At 37.7% G+C, this 15,803-nt stretch overlaps 1 protein-coding gene across 4 annotated transcripts in view; it reads left to right on the plus strand.

Annotated features, from left to right (window-relative positions):
* The window catches only part of fbxw7 (F-box and WD repeat domain containing 7), a 173,335-nt gene that overhangs the window by 83,322 nt on the left and 74,210 nt on the right, over positions 1–15,803 (plus strand). The window contains exon 1 of one of the 4 annotated variants that reach the window (XM_077232411.1): positions 14,236–14,686. The exons of the other annotated variants lie outside the window; for them this stretch is intronic. Coding sequence (XP_077088526.1) covers positions 14,471–14,686 — 216 coding nt within the window. The 5' untranslated portion in view covers positions 14,236–14,470. Of the gene's footprint in view, positions 1–14,235; positions 14,687–15,803 lie in introns of those variants that run through there. 4 annotated transcript variants of the gene reach the window in all.

The following is a 15,803-nucleotide window of genomic DNA, read 5'->3' on the forward strand; positions in this document are numbered from 1 at the left end:
GGTCATTGTTCATGGTTTATGTAAGGTGTAATTAACTCAAGCCTTCTATGTGTTATGTGAACTGTGAGCCTCTTCAGATCTGTACTGAACCCTAGCCATGGGTTTTATAAATTCAAACATACTATGCATTGAAACAGGCAATGCCTGAAAAATGAACAAGCTGGAAGTAAATGCCCAAAAGGCATTCCTTAAATTAAGTCATTAATTAAACATGAACTGTTTAGAAATATTTTCCCTTGCCTCCCCACAAAAACTTTTCTTCTCTTTTTCAAGAAGTTGGTATTATTGAGGATTTGAAAATTTTTCTCTGCATGTCGCAGAGTAACTTGATGATTTCAAAGTGTGCAACACTGTTTAAATGGTTGATACAATTTAATATCAGTATGGCTAAAACGAGCTGCTTTCACTTACATTTTCTCTTTAAAGCTGTTGCCGTCTGAGACTAATTTAGGGAATTTTAACGACAGATGATTAATTGGCTTTAAATCCTGCTATTCGCTGAGGTTCTTGCAGTGTCATTTTTGGCCACAGTCCTGCAACGACAGCTGTCTGATGACAAACCAATAGAGTACAGCAACTGATGTGTGTTTGTAGGAGAAGGAGAGACATTAAGCTAAAAATGTTGATGTTAGCTTGTCCTTTAAATGAGTCGTATAGACTGGCATTTAGAAATACAAACTTGGCTAAATGTGGTACGGTTGTTTGAAGACTGTCCGCATCGGACAACCTCATTAAGAGTGCCAAGTGTATTTAAACAGCCTGTGTGGGTTCACAGATGGTCTTCAAAGAACGAAAGATGAAATGGACATGTTGTGTCTCTGGTAAGTTGATGTTAAGCCGATGCTGTCGTCAAGTGGAGTAAGAGGTAGGCCTAATCGCCCTCTGATTTCAAAAAGAGATTGCGGCATCAAAAGCAGCACTTTTTGATCTGATCTTAGACTTGTGTTTAAAGAGACATGAAACGCTGCGCTGCCCTCTTGTATGTTCAAAACCACTCAAGGGCTGTGTACAGGGGGTTTACGGCGTTATGTACACAGAAGTCATGTTAGATTTACTGTATTTGCAGGCATTGCTGGATATTTCTAAAGTCTTTGGGATCGAATTTTGGGGTTATGAATTGTGAAAATGACTAGCAATTATTGTCAACTTTGACATCAGAAATGGCCGGAAAATAAGCAGTTAGCTATAAAGACACCATAACATCAAAAGTGACCCCATTTACTTTCATTTTAAAGTCCCCCTGAGGTAAAAATGAAGCTTTTAATGTTGTTTATATGGCTATGTGGTGCTTTTAATATGCTTTTAGACAAAACATGTGCAAATTCATAAGTCAACACCATTCTCTTTAAACTGCAGTGAACCAAAGACAGTCTCAAAAACACGGTTTGAAATCGCTGGTGTTTCTGACGTCCCAAACTATCTTGTAACCAATCACGTCAACGAGTGATTCTCTGAGCTGGTGCGAGTGAGTGGAGGCGGTGCTAATTTGCATATTCATCGAACCGCGAATACTGTGGGGCAAGGGTGTAGTTACATTCAAGCTATTTTAAGGAAAACACTTTAAAATGTTATTTTGGTGATCAAAGATGAGTTTTAATGGATAAAATTATTGACTACAGGGGGACCGATAATACCATATTTTTCCTGATCCAACCGTAACCCAATGGATAAAGTTTTGTCTTACTCTTCATAATTTCCTGCTGTTATTGTCGAATATGCAAATCCTAATGTTTAATTGCATTTAAAACTCTTTTTTTTTTGGTCATGTGCTTCATTTAGACTTCATATGAATGGTGTACTGCCTTTTGAGGGGCAAGTAGTTAAGAGTGTGGTAAACCGTGCCCTTTTAATATACACATTTGTTATATGATCATTTAATTTAAAAGGGGACTGTCCCATTTTTCACCTATTTTTCCACCTCTTTTCACCTTTATATTAGTGATGGTAAGCTTTGCCTTCAAATGCAGGAATTACAAAATGTTAATTTAACTACTAATACCATTTTTTTTAAATTACATTTTGAATGGTAATATTTTTTATTTGAAATATTAATTGTTCATTAATAAATCTCCTGATACATCTTACCCCTTGTCCTGACACAGCACATGCCCTGTTTTTGTTGTTGTTTTTTAGTTTTATTACATTTTTTTGTTGTTTTTTGTTTTATACACTTTCTTCTAATATTAGTTAATAGAAACCATCCTGCAATATAGCTGTGCACTAGCATTGTCATTTCTCTTGAGGACAACCTAACTGTAAAGTGGCACATCTTAAGTAAAGTGTAGATTTCGGTTAGGTAGGTCAAGAAGCACAAACTCCCATTTTCCCCTCATCCCCAGGTGAGAACAGGAAAGCACTGGCACTTTCCCACTCTGGGATCATCTGACTGGCACCATCTGTCATGCTCGGAGCCTGAAGCAGCTTCTTCACAGGAAGAGCGCTCTGAATGTTTCATATGCACGTCTCATTATATATGCCCTTTCTTGGGACACAACAACACAGTCATATGGCACAGGTCTGTCTGAACCACTGTCTGCTTTACTTGTTTTTGTAGTGTGAAACTAGGAGCGTGAGATCAAGCTTATGTAGTGCTGCGAGTGTGTCCAATTCTTTGATCTGGTACAGTACAATATGTACAGACTGGTGGTCCTTTATTCTTATTTTAACAGTGCAAGAAAACAGCTTGTATATATGACTTTCTTCTGTACTTACTAGGAAACCAGTTAGAGATGGCAATTTCGGTCATTTTGTCTGTGCTGGGTGAGTGTCCATCTGTGCTATTTATTTAGGTTTTTAAATTGTTAGCCTTTTTACATATGCATCAGATTGATTTCATTGGCTGTTGCATTGGTTCAACATTTTGCAACGTGAACTTTTCTGCTTTAGGATGGTGTTTCAAGGTAAAAATAGCTTGTTTTAAAAATCTGTCTCAAGCGTGCTTAAACGCATCTCAAGACCTGTGTGTTCTGTTCCGCTGAGTTATATCCCTTAGTCTAGCTGTTTGAAAGGAAAAACACGTCCTGTGTGAACACCTCCATTCCTCTCTGGGGTATTGAGTGCTGCCCTGGACTGAAAGTCAGTGTGACAGCTACAGTGATGCAAATTGCTTTGTGATGCCGTAACCAACCACAAAATTAAAAATTAGACTTTTATTTTTAGTAACCATGTTTGTGCATAATTACTGACTATATACTTGCATAACAGTCAAGTCAAAAGTTTTTATATTTTTTGGTAACTTAATAAAAACCCTCTACGCCATGAACAAAACCTCAAGAGATGAATCACAACATGACTAACCTTTTCAAGAATGACAAAGTTGCAAGACAATTAATTCTGTCATTTACTTACCCTCATGTTGTCATCAAACCTGTACAACTGACCGATGTGAAACGTGAAGATATTTGGGAAAATGTGGAGAAAAATCAAATAGAAGTGGATAGGACTGATCCACGGAGCACCAAAACACTCTTGTAGCCAATCAGCAGCAATAGGGGTGTATGCTTATGGTGGGGGAGGAGAGAGAGTGAGCTAGCGGGAAATTTGTAGAAAGACTTGAAAGAGATAGCTGAGATATTACCAAAGCGGAAAAGATCAGGGGAATATAATTGGAAGAAGATTGGTTACAATCATGTAAGAATAAGGACCCACCTAATACTGGAGCTGAAGCACTGGCTGTTAGTCATTTACTGTGTTGCACAGTGTTTTTGTTATTTTGGGGGTGGAGCAATGAAGGAAGTGTTTGTCTGGGTGTCGATTTCAAAAATCAACAGTTTTTCTCAGAAATCGCTCGCTGCAGCTTTTAATAAACAAAGCTTTTTTTTTTTTAACCAATACAGCCCCTGAAGCATTTAATATAACATAAATGCAATGGTACCGTATAAAACTATTGAGTTGTAATGTAGATTTTTGTGTAGTTCTGTTATATGAAACTCAAGTCATAAGTTATCATTGCATTGAATTTCATTTCATAATCAGGAATGCTAACTGAGTGGATGATTGATTTGACAGCAGTGCTCATTAATTGAACCTGTTCTTGCACACGCATGTGGAGGCGGACTGTCACACTGTCAGGGAAGCTGCGTTTGGCTCGATGGCATGTCCTGCGGTACAGGCGTCGCATGTAGAGCTGTGAATTACTCGAATTCATAGTGCCATGAAAGCTTCAATCACATCATGTAAACGAGCATTTGTAAGGTTCATGCTAGTTTAACATTTTCTGATGAAATAATGTTTTCAAATGTACTTAATTGTATTTAGTTTCAGCAAAACTTTTGATTTAGTTGAGTTTTTATGGATATATTTCTTTATGGATATATATCTGAAGTAAACAAATTATTTTAGGAAAAAAGCATCTGCATCTCTGTGATCGGTATCTGTAATCTTACTTGCATACAGTGCCATATTGCAAACTGCAGATGGGTTTTTTTTTTCCTTACAAGTGCACAGGTGAGATTCCATCATGTGATGAATACTACAAATCACTACAAAAATGATTTTTGTTTGGTTCATGTTTTAAAGTAGTCGTTCTCATATTTTAGCATACAACAGTAACATTGGTTCTCAAGCTTTTTGACTTTGAGTCCCCCCCCCCCCCCCCACCCCACAGAAATCAGGAGTGTCAACAAATAACGAAATTGAAAATGAGTAATTCAAATGTGAAATACCTTTTTCTCGGTGGTTTAGCTTGTTTTACATCTTGATTTGTATTATTTTAAAACATCTCAAGCCACCAGGAGGCCCACTTAGAATTTCTGTTCTAGGGGAATGATATACAGTGGTTGGACAACAACACTGAAACACTGGCCCAGTATAGTTTTGGAGGTTTCACGCCTATATATATGCGCAGCCTGGTGGCCAATCTTAACTGATTTTACATTCCATCAGTAAGAGCAGGGTGTGAAGGTTAAATTAGCAGAGCAATTAGCACAGCTGTACGTCAACATAGGAGACATATCCAAGTTCAAAAGAGGACAAATTGTTGGTGCACGTCTCATTGGCTCATCTGTGACCAGGACAGGTCTTTGTGGTGTATCGAGAGCTATGGTATCCAGGGTAATGTCAGCATACCACCACATAGGATGAACCACACCCAACAGGAGTAACTGTTGACGCAGGAAGCTGTCTGAAAGGGATGTCCAGGTACTAACACGGATATCCAAAAAACATAAAACCACAGCTGCTGACTCACTGCAGAATTAAATGTGCACCTTGACTCTCCTGTTTCCACCAAAACTGCTCGTTGAGAGTCAATATTCATGGTCGAGATGCTATAGCCAAACTTGCCCGTTGACTCGTTCCAATGCCAAATGTCTGTTTCATTGGTGCCAACAGTGTAAATCTTGGGCTGTGGACAATGTGAAACATGTATTGTTCTCTGATGATTGTTCATCTTCACTGTCTTAGTCTTTTTTCCACATCCAATTGGGAGTTACGGTTTGGAGAAGCCCCTATAGGCTTAACACCTGGATGGTGTTGTGCCCAGAGTGAAGCACGGGGGTGTATTTTGGAGGACCTTATTTTACCATAAATTAATGTATTTATTGAAAGGTACTTAAAATATCAAGTTGAATTTATTCAACTCAAGTGAATCTAAATCACACAATGACTTGTGTTTGTGTACGAGAGAACGAGCACACAGGCAGTAGTGGACATCTGTCCTCTGGGAAACTGTTGGGTGAAGCGAAGTCAGAGGTCACGTAAAGCCTCTTTAATTAGACTGAAGGAATTTCTCTTGCATACTGAGCTGGTTTTTCATTCACTGAGGATAAACATAGTTAGTCAATATTTCAAGAAAGGTATCATTTTACCACCGTCCAGAAGATTGTTCTCTTCCTCGGTCTAAACTGCATCGAGTGAAGTGTTCACTAATAAAAAACTGTGTGGGACTGTAATTGTGTGCTCTTCTGGATGAAGGTGGTAGTATCCTTCATATTTATGGTTTTGATAGTTTGACTTGTGTTGAGCAGTTTTCAGGCTAGCGCTCAGATCCTTGAAGAGTTTCGAGTACATGAATCAGAGTATCATTCACCAGACAGAACTGAAGGAAACTAACATGAGGTTACACTGACAGCCTCATGCATCTATAATCTACAGCTCTCTGCTGTCTTATTTGAATATTTGGCTTTTTTATATTCAGTGTCAGGGTTGTTTAATACAGGACCATGATCGCATCTTCTACCAAAAGATTGAGTTTCTACCCAATTCCTACAATTAGACAAAAGCCTAAATGGTTAATCTTGTGAGATGTAATTTCACTCCAAAATCAAAGGAAAATTTATACATAACCTAAGCCCTGTTTGTGAAACCAGCCCTTTAAGTAAGGATTAGGCCTTAGTTGAATTAGGACATATAGATGCAAAAAACATGCCTTAACAAAAAACATTACAGGTGTGCATCTTGAGACAAAACGATGGCTCTGACATATTTTAAGATATGTCAGTCCAAGTTGCTTTCAATAGCCTTCATGTCTTTGTGATGTTCATATGTTAAAAACATGTTAGTTCAATAGGAATTGATCATCATCTTAGGTTTGTTCAATTCTGGTTACAGGTTTTGAATAGTTTATTTTGATTCCCAATGCCTCGGACACTAACAATCAATTACTTACTCCCTCCTATTAATAGTCATTGTACTGCTGTGCTATTTTTGCATAAATATGGTAAATATGGAGTACATTTATGTAACTCAAGACTGAAGTGAAGACATCCGGTATGCTCTGACATTATGTTGGGATGGGCAGATTACTCTGTTTCCTGTGAGGTGGACCTTTCTTGTGAGAGCCCTTTAACATGTTGCCTGGCAAACCCCCATTATGTGTAAAAATTAGATGAACAGGTGAGAGTGACAGGATGCTGTTGCAATGAGGAAACTGCTACATTTTTGGATAATGAATTGAGACGGGCTCATCTGTTCTACCAAGTATTTTACATTTTATGTCACCAAACTAAGATAATTCAATGCCTGACATGTTACTGCATTTCTAAATCCAAGTGTTTTATTTGTATTTATTTTCTGTGAAAATAATATTTTTGCATTTCCATGCAGTTCCACACTTAATCACATGAGGCCACCAAAGATTCAAAGTTTTAGTTTGAGTTGTGCTTTGATTATCTGATTCTAGTATTCCGATATTTCCAGTGAAGATTACCATATTGTCATGCATGAATCTGTGACAACTTTCCTGGGAGAAGCCGCAGTAGCAGCTTCGCAGCAACAATCCCAGGCCTCTTTGTTAATTTGCCATTTCCAGGTTTGAGCCAGCTGTGACATCATCATCAATGTCAGCTCTTCTCAGACTACATTCACACTGCAGCTGAATGCGGACCAGATTTTTCTTTCTCATTATGTGATGCATTGTTTTTCAATTGCAAAAACCACAATCTAAATCTGACAGTTTCAGCTAACTGATGAGTTTATGGGCATTGAATAGATTTCTTGAGATGAATGTAACGTTTAGTGACACATCTATAGAAAAAAATACGTCAAATCAGCTTTTTTTGCTTAAATCAACAATTTCACGCCAAACTCTTATTAGCATTGCAAATTTTGCCTTATTCTTTTTCTAACATGCCAACACAAAGTTTAACACATAATGGTCAGTTAGGAGAATCGCCTGTTCAGATCAGCATCTGATAAGATTTCGAAAATAAAATAAATTAATTTTTTTCTCAGATTAGAGCAGGTGTGAACAGTCTATAAGACCTGAGACAACCTAAAAGTGACTCAACAGAAAGGTTCACAAAAAGGTTCAACATTAGGTCCAAACTTAAACTTTCCAAGAATAAATCAGCACTGCTTGATTTGAGTTTGATTTTTCTTAAGCAACTTTATTTGCTCTTAATAAAAACTGTGTAGAAAGAAAATGTGATTCAAATCATGCTCAAACTATTAGATGTTTTGAAAAAAATAAAAATAAAAAAAATAACGTACAACTGTTTTATGAACGGTGTTCAAATGCCCTTGCAAACTGTCCATGTGGAAAACTCCTGTGTTAGAACTTCACCAGTGGATTGCCTTTTTGTTCTAAATGTGCTATTGTCATAAAACTTTGTCCCTAAAGAACCTTGTGAAGAAGTTTCACCCTCGAGCAGCTTAAGCATAAATGATTCATAAGCATTTGAAATTTTAATGGCTCATTTTGGTTATTAGTTTGTTGCCTGGTCTGGGTGTGAGCACTACTTACTGTAGCTATACCATATGTAGTTACATGGTCTCACACACAATATATTTTCTCTGATATTGAATTATTCCGTTTAGTGCTGTAGATTAAGAAGAATGTGCATTTCTTTAGTCTCTGTAAGAGCAATTTTGTGTTTCAGTTTTTTTGTAGAATGCAAGTGGACAATTTCCAGCAAAATTATTTTATTTTTCACCATTTAAAATAAAATATATTTTTTTTATATATATTTACGATATATATGTCGTAAATGTCGCCCAAATTCCACTCAACTCAACATGAATATCCTTATTTGATGCATCATCAGTGGTTTTTATTTTGTCTGCGAGTGTAAACCTTGTATCGTGGTGAAGTTGAGAATATTTTAACCCACTCTTGCACATGTATGTGATGGGCTGTTACACTGTCAGGGTAGCGACGTTTGCGTCTGTCATGAGTCTGCTGCCGTATTGATGTCAAGTGAAGTGCGGTGAATTACTGCCTGCCGGAGTGTGTCGATTCATTAGGGCAGCGAAGGGAAACTGGTAACACTTTTGGGGTCCAATTCTCACTATTAACTTGTCTTATTATGTTTTATATTACTAGCATATTGGCTGTTTATTAGTACTTATAAAGCACTTATTAATGCATTATTCTGCATGACCATATTCTACATCCCCTTGTCCAACCCCTTACATATACTTAACTCTCTTACTAACTATTGGTAAGCAGTACATTAGGAGTTTATTGAGGTAATTCTTAACTAATAGTGAATGTGTTCCCAGACTAAAGCGTAACTGGGAAACATCTATTTGTATGTGTGTTAATGTACCTTTTGCTAGTGAATGGAGAATTTGGTCTTTTCAAGTGGTCTGCTTTTCAAGACCCCTGTGACCTTAAAAAAAGCCTCATGTCCTCACTTTTCAGGGTACTGAAGCAAAAGTGTGTCAGAACATGTGTGTGTGTCTGTCTCCTTGACTGTAGGTCTAATAGAAGACTGATAAGGCTAGCCCTCATGTATTTTCTGTCTTTTGCGGAATGCAAAATATTTGAAGAATATATCAGTTGTTTTTGTCCATGTAAGTCAGTGGGGTCCAAAGTTGTAATGTCCAACAATGTCATAAAGGTAGAAATAAAGTAATGCATACAGTTCCATTGGTTTGATCTTTTTTTTCCCTAAAGTAATGATTACTTTGTATGATGAAGAGAGAACAAATTATATAATTCGTAGGTAGACATGCAAGAACCAGTGATGTTTTAAGTTATTGCTATTGGCATACTTGATTTGGGCTTTGTTGTATACATGAGTTGATAAGACTACTAAAATTGTTAATCATACAAGTAATCATATTGCTTTAGAAGACTTGAATCAAACCACCAGTGTTATTTTAGTATTATTTATTATGATATCACAGTATTTATCAATATTTTGAATTAGCTTATTTTTATATTTTCAGTTTTCATTTTAATTGGTTTGTGTGTGTTAGTTATTCTTAATACATTTAAAAATCTGCTTTAATACATTTTAGTTTTAGTATTCATTTTAATTATTTAACTTATTTTCTTTCAGTTTTTTGCCAATGTATTGATGGCAACATTTCTTATTTTTGTTTAAGCTTTATTTTAATAAAAAAATATTTAGCCTGATAGTTTGTTTTAGTTAAAAATAACATCACTGCAAACCACTGGAGTTTTATAGTCTGCTTTTACGTTGTTTACCCATGATTTCCTTAGTGTGAAGTTGTGGTTTGAACTGTTTTTGATCTCATAAATGAAAATTCCTTTTTTTTCCTCTCCAGACCCTAGTTTCTTCCCCTAACAGCCCTAGAGAGGCTATATTTAAAAAGCGACGGGCATGCAGAATAAAGGATTCCTCCTAACAGAAGGCTGTGCCTGACATCCTGCAGGAGCCAGGGTTAAATCCCTTGCATTTCTGGCATTCCCAGCAATTACCTTGTGCCAATCATGCTAACGGGCCGAGGCTCAGCAGTGCATATACAGCACATAGTTGTGTGCCATGAGATTAGTTGAAGGCTTATGTGGGCCTGTATGAAGTGAGAGGACAGAAGCTTTTGGGTTTTCAGGGCAGGTCTAAAATTGAGATCTGCCCTCTCAGGTCAGTTTGACTCGAGAACCCTGTGTCTGGTAATGCTGTTATTGGTATCATTATCTTAGTTTTACACTGACCCTTCTTTACTATCTTAAATTTTTCACTGAATCAAGAGCAGTTACGGAATCTGACTTACTCACTGAACTGTAAGTTATTACTTTCCACAATAAAGTTGTGTGTACATAAGGATTGTGAAACTTAAATCATGCATTACTAGAGGTGTAACAATACATCGATATGTATCGATGCATCGATCAAACGTCTAACGATACGATGCATCGATGCCACACGTAAAATATTGATATATAGATACTGTACCTTTATTTTGACACTCTCCACATCCTCACATAATGTCCATCTACACATTTCCGCCAATGCTTACATTTTCATTTACTCACACCATGCTGTCTGGCGGTGTGTCTTTATAATGTTAATTTTCTCAGCTGAAATAGACACCTGACAAGATTGACTGAACCCAAAAAAAACGTTTTGTCACAAAAGCCGTTTTATTCCACTGTCAAGGCATCGCGAGTTCATGTTTTAAAGCAAAAACCGACAAGCACCCTTGTTATTGTTTGTGAACACAACCCAATAAGTCAGTTTTAGCGAATTAGTGCGCAGTATTCGGGTCAGGTGACAAGGCTGTTAGTCACTTCGAAAAGACATGCTAGCTGAGAGGGGTTTCGCCAACGCTGACTAAAAGTGATTGAGGATGGATCATTTCAACGAACTTGATGAACCTGTGATATCTTCTTCGGGGCGTAAAAGGAAAATAAAAGCTGAACTTTTTCATGGAACCTTGCAAAACAGCATATACAGTGGTGAGAGAAAAGCTCCCTGTATTGCGTGTAGTCACGACAACAAAGTTTTTCAGGCGTCTATGTCAGCTGAGGAGATTGACGTTACAAAGATTAACCGAGGGTTTTATTATATATCATAGCAACCCAGTCAGCAAATTTCCTTTGGCACAGATTTGGTCCTGATAAACAGCTGAGCTGTAGCCCAGATTAGATTGCGTTTGCCGGCCCAGATATGGCCCACATCTCCTTTGCCAGAACTGAACCAAGGGAATGCCATAACTCCACCAAGCATGAGCCAAATAATACAATTTCATGTGGCCCATAGAGGTGTGAACCTACACTGGTCTCACGGTTAGGTTCGATTACGATTATCAAGTCATCGATTCGGTTCGATTCGATTATCACAATGCATTGACGATGCAGGATGCACTGCATCCTTATTTTTCAATTTTGCTTCACATGTATACAATTTTGTCAATAAATACAAGCAGTCAGATATATGAACTGAACCTTTAATTTTACCTCAAAAAACATGCTTCTTGAATGCATCAAACATCAAATAAAACTCAAGTCTGGGCACAGAAGACAACAGCAACATTAGATTAGAACACACAAAAGTAAGTACTAAAAGTGCATAATGCAGGGACTTAAATACTTAGTGCAGTGTACTTTCTTGTAAAACATTTAAATATTGACAAATGTATAAACATGAAATTAAATTACAAACCAAAATAAACAAGACGCCAAACCTACTTGAATATAGTAGTTCAGACCGCCGCCGACTTGAGCTTCCAAAGCTACCGGAAGTCATTCATTTTCAATGGAAGCTGGCTTCTCTCAGCTGGAAGGAGCGTCAAATCCATCGGCGTCGCGTTTTGGCCGTTTTGAGCGTTTTGAGCGTCAATCAGAAAGTTGAAAGTAGCTCAGCAATGAGCTATGACGTGTTTCAGCGGCAAGCAGCGGCAAAAGCCAGCAACCAATCGGAATATAGACGTCCTCCGCGCTGGCTGATTCCGGAGAAACACACGATGTAAACTTTCGTTCCTACCAAAACATTAGTTCAGATAAAATGGAGGAGAAGCTAATAATCGCCGTTGCTGGGTTTCCTATCATTTATGAATATGACGTTGTTTGCTTATAGGGACCAGTTACAAAAGAACGAGGCATGGGATAAAATAGCTGGGATAGTTTACATTTTTGTTCTTAAAGTTGAACTTATTTTAACTTGAATGACGCGTTTTTTTAAAATGCTGTGACATGCGCGAGACGCGGCAAAAGACAGAGCTCGAGCACACAGTCTAGCGCGTGTTTACATAGTTAAATAGAAAAGCAGTGAAGTGGAATGCAAAAACACCAATCTCATGTGACATTTCATGTTGTGACACTTCTCTTCTCCCTGAGCGACCAAAGCGTCAACAAGCTTCCCCGTACTTTTTGACAAGCATCCTTGACAGGGCGTCCAGAGCTTCTTTGCCGTTTAAGTCGGCGGCGGTGTGAACGTACGGTAAGCACGCGGTGCTGACGTCAGAAATGCGTCAGTACATTATAACCGGTTATGGGCTATTACTGAACCGATACCGAATCGTCCTCATCTGCATCGCGGTGCACTGCCAAAACGATTAACTTTGACACCCCTAGTGGCCCATATTTGAGCCTTGTATGCCATTTTAGTATGGTTGAGTTCTGATAAAATCTAACGGGCCCCTATGTGGCCCACATGCAGCTGACAGTATGTAAAAGTCGTATTAACTCAAAGGTAAATGAAACGCTCAACAACAAATGCACTCAAAAAATTTACTTTTGACAAGTGTTTAAATACTTAATTACAGTAGTATTCAGTTGAAAATATTTCATAAAAATAAATATAATTACAGAAACAGTTGAATTTAATAATTACAGTAGTATTCAGTTGAAAACATTTAAGAATATAATTACAGCTACTCAGTTGTACTTAATAATTGAAGTAGAAGTCTTAGGCTATTTAATTTTTTACACCAAAAGTTGTACACCATGTTTCAAAGCGTGTATTAATGTTATGTTCAACTCAACTAGTCTAATGTGCGTAATAAAAATAAATCGTAGTAACTTGGTAAAGAGAACTTTAAAGAGAAATTGAGAGTTATAGAAATTCTTGGTTTTGTTTGACTCTGAAACATGAAATGTGGAGTTATCTGCTTTTGCCAAAAAAACGAGTGTTGGAGTTATCTGCTTTTGCTAAAAAAATAACTTTTAATATATAAAAACATGCTTTCAATTAACTTAAATTTTGTAAGTTACCTGTATTTTTTTAGTTTTTGTTTCTTAACCAAAACAACCCAGCTGCAGTTTGATTGATATTATTTGGAATGCACAATCAAAAAAACATGATATATGAATATGAACAAGAACGGAGTTATCTGTTTTTGCAAATGAACTCTTCTGTTTTAAATTTCCCAATTGGGAGAGGGTATGCAATTTTAAAAGAGTTTAATTAAATGTTCATGTTATATATTTGAGTTGCATTTGTGAGTTAATAAAAATGGAACTGGTTGTGTAAACTTGGCACATAATATCTAAATATACATAAATCAATCGAAATAGCCCTGAATCGAATCGTAATTGCAACGCAGAATTTGAGGTATAGGCAAATATCGCATCGCTGGCTGAGAGAATCGATATCATATCATGAACTGTCCGATTTACACCCCTAGTTATTACTGACTTCTATTCAATGTGACTATTATGAAGGATAGATTTAGGCACCTCTGCTGCTTAACAGAATTCTGTAGCAAACACTGATTTACAAGCCTTTATAATTTTCGTAGTAGTCAGATAACATATTGAGGATGACATGCTCAGTCTAGTAATGGCCATTCTAAAATGGGGACTATTAGACCGTTAAAAAGTCTTTGGCTATATGCTCATTCTACTTTTATTAGGCATGCATTCTGATTTAAACTTAGTAATTCTGTCTGTTCATAATGTAATATTTCACAATGTTGGTAGACAGTTAGCCCATAATGTTCCTTTGGTCCGTACTCAAGTGGAAGTGGTCACCAAATCAAACTTAGTGTTTTACTGTAAAGGTGGAGATGTGAAGTAATGTCTTCTTCTGATGTGAATCTCAGAGGGTATATTGCTCCATGATGGGCTAAGCCAGATTCCTATGTGTGCCTGGGTGGGGGCAGGCCAGTACAGGACAGCTGCTCCTAGGCCCAATAGACTCGATGACATCAGACCCTCTGATATTTTAAAAGGGGCCACTATCCTGTGCAGCGAACTTGGTGTGGACACTTAGAGCTGTTGTGTCTCTTAAAACTCAAAAACATTTTAGTGAGTTCTAGGGAAATTCAGCGATTCAGCCAGTGAACAGAATCCCACAAATTTGCCTCCTCTGGGATATGACCTACTAGCCCTGGGTTGGCAATGCTGCGGCATTGCCCCATTCCCCGTTTCTCGTCATCCAGCCCGAGGAGAAAGATGACCAAGTCCTCGGGCAAGGAGAAGGCTCCCCTGGAGAGCCAGGCACTGGATCTGGCTGACCCCAAGGAGGTCACCAAGGAGCCTATACCCCCACAGAAAATCCTCAAGATCTTCAGCATCAACATCATAGCTCAAAGTCTGCCCTTCTGTCGCAGACGGGTGAGTCCCAGGAGTCTACACATGACTATGCCCTAAAGCATGCCTATTTTAATGCCATTTGCTTTGGTCAGGAATTAATAGTTCACTTTACTACAATTGTCTTGTCAGGATGTTTACTTGCATGTGTAAATGAGCAGATGCGTTCTTGGTCAGAAATGTGTATTTGTTATCAAAGATGTGAGGTGACCCAAGTCTGTACTGGGCGTTTTAATTATGGTGATTTTAAAACTATACTTTTTTATTACGTTAAACATTTAGATCTTGAATAATACCAGTTATACCCCTTTTTTACTAAAATAAATATATATATTTACTTAACTCCTTCGGTTTATGTATAAGATTTTGTAACTGTACCCCAGGAAATTTCAGTCATAGTATTTATTGTACTTTTGGACTTTGAATAGAATCAGTGCTCTCTGGTGCTGTTTAAAATGCATCTGCAACTGCTGGGATAGTGAGTCATTGTTCAACCTTCAGCCTCCCTGTCGTTCTTAAACCAACAATAGCAGTAATTGCTTGGGCACAGTCAGAAGACTCAATATAGCAGCGCTGGTTTGAGCATGTCATACTGCTACATTGATGTCATTTTAGTGCTGCTTTTTTAGAAGGTACATGTATTATTCAGCGAAGTCGCTAAGGGACATTGACAAAAGGGTGTGCTTTAGTATAAAAAGCATTTGGAAATTCTTCTTGACCATATAGGTGGATATAATAGGACCATATAGATAAGTGGATATAAAAATAAACTTTATTCTCGTTTATCTGAATATCAGTTTTTTTGCTGCATATGTTCAAAAGAATATGGTGTCCATTTTATGTTTGCGAGGCTTATTTCTCATGATTTCTTTAGTCGCCAGTAAGATCCCATCCGGTGACCTTAAAAAGACTTGCCTGGGAGTTCCTATTTTTAACCCTGCCCAGATCCAGAGAAAATGTATTGATTGGCTTGGAAAACAGCTGCTCACTGGTCTATGGAACCGTCCCACCAATCCCATAATACAGCGACACGTGTGCTGCATAGTCAAAGCGGGAGCGGCCGGAAAGACTCTATACATGACATCTCTGATCATGGAGAACTCATTGCAATGTTACACCTCGCCAACTGGTTTAAAGTTTG

This window comes from Siphateles boraxobius, unplaced genomic scaffold (genome assembly GCF_051911475.1).
Source record: "Siphateles boraxobius isolate OS27281-9 unplaced genomic scaffold, OSU_SipBor_1 17, whole genome shotgun sequence".
Lineage (NCBI taxonomy): Eukaryota > Metazoa > Chordata > Actinopteri > Cypriniformes > Leuciscidae > Siphateles > Siphateles boraxobius.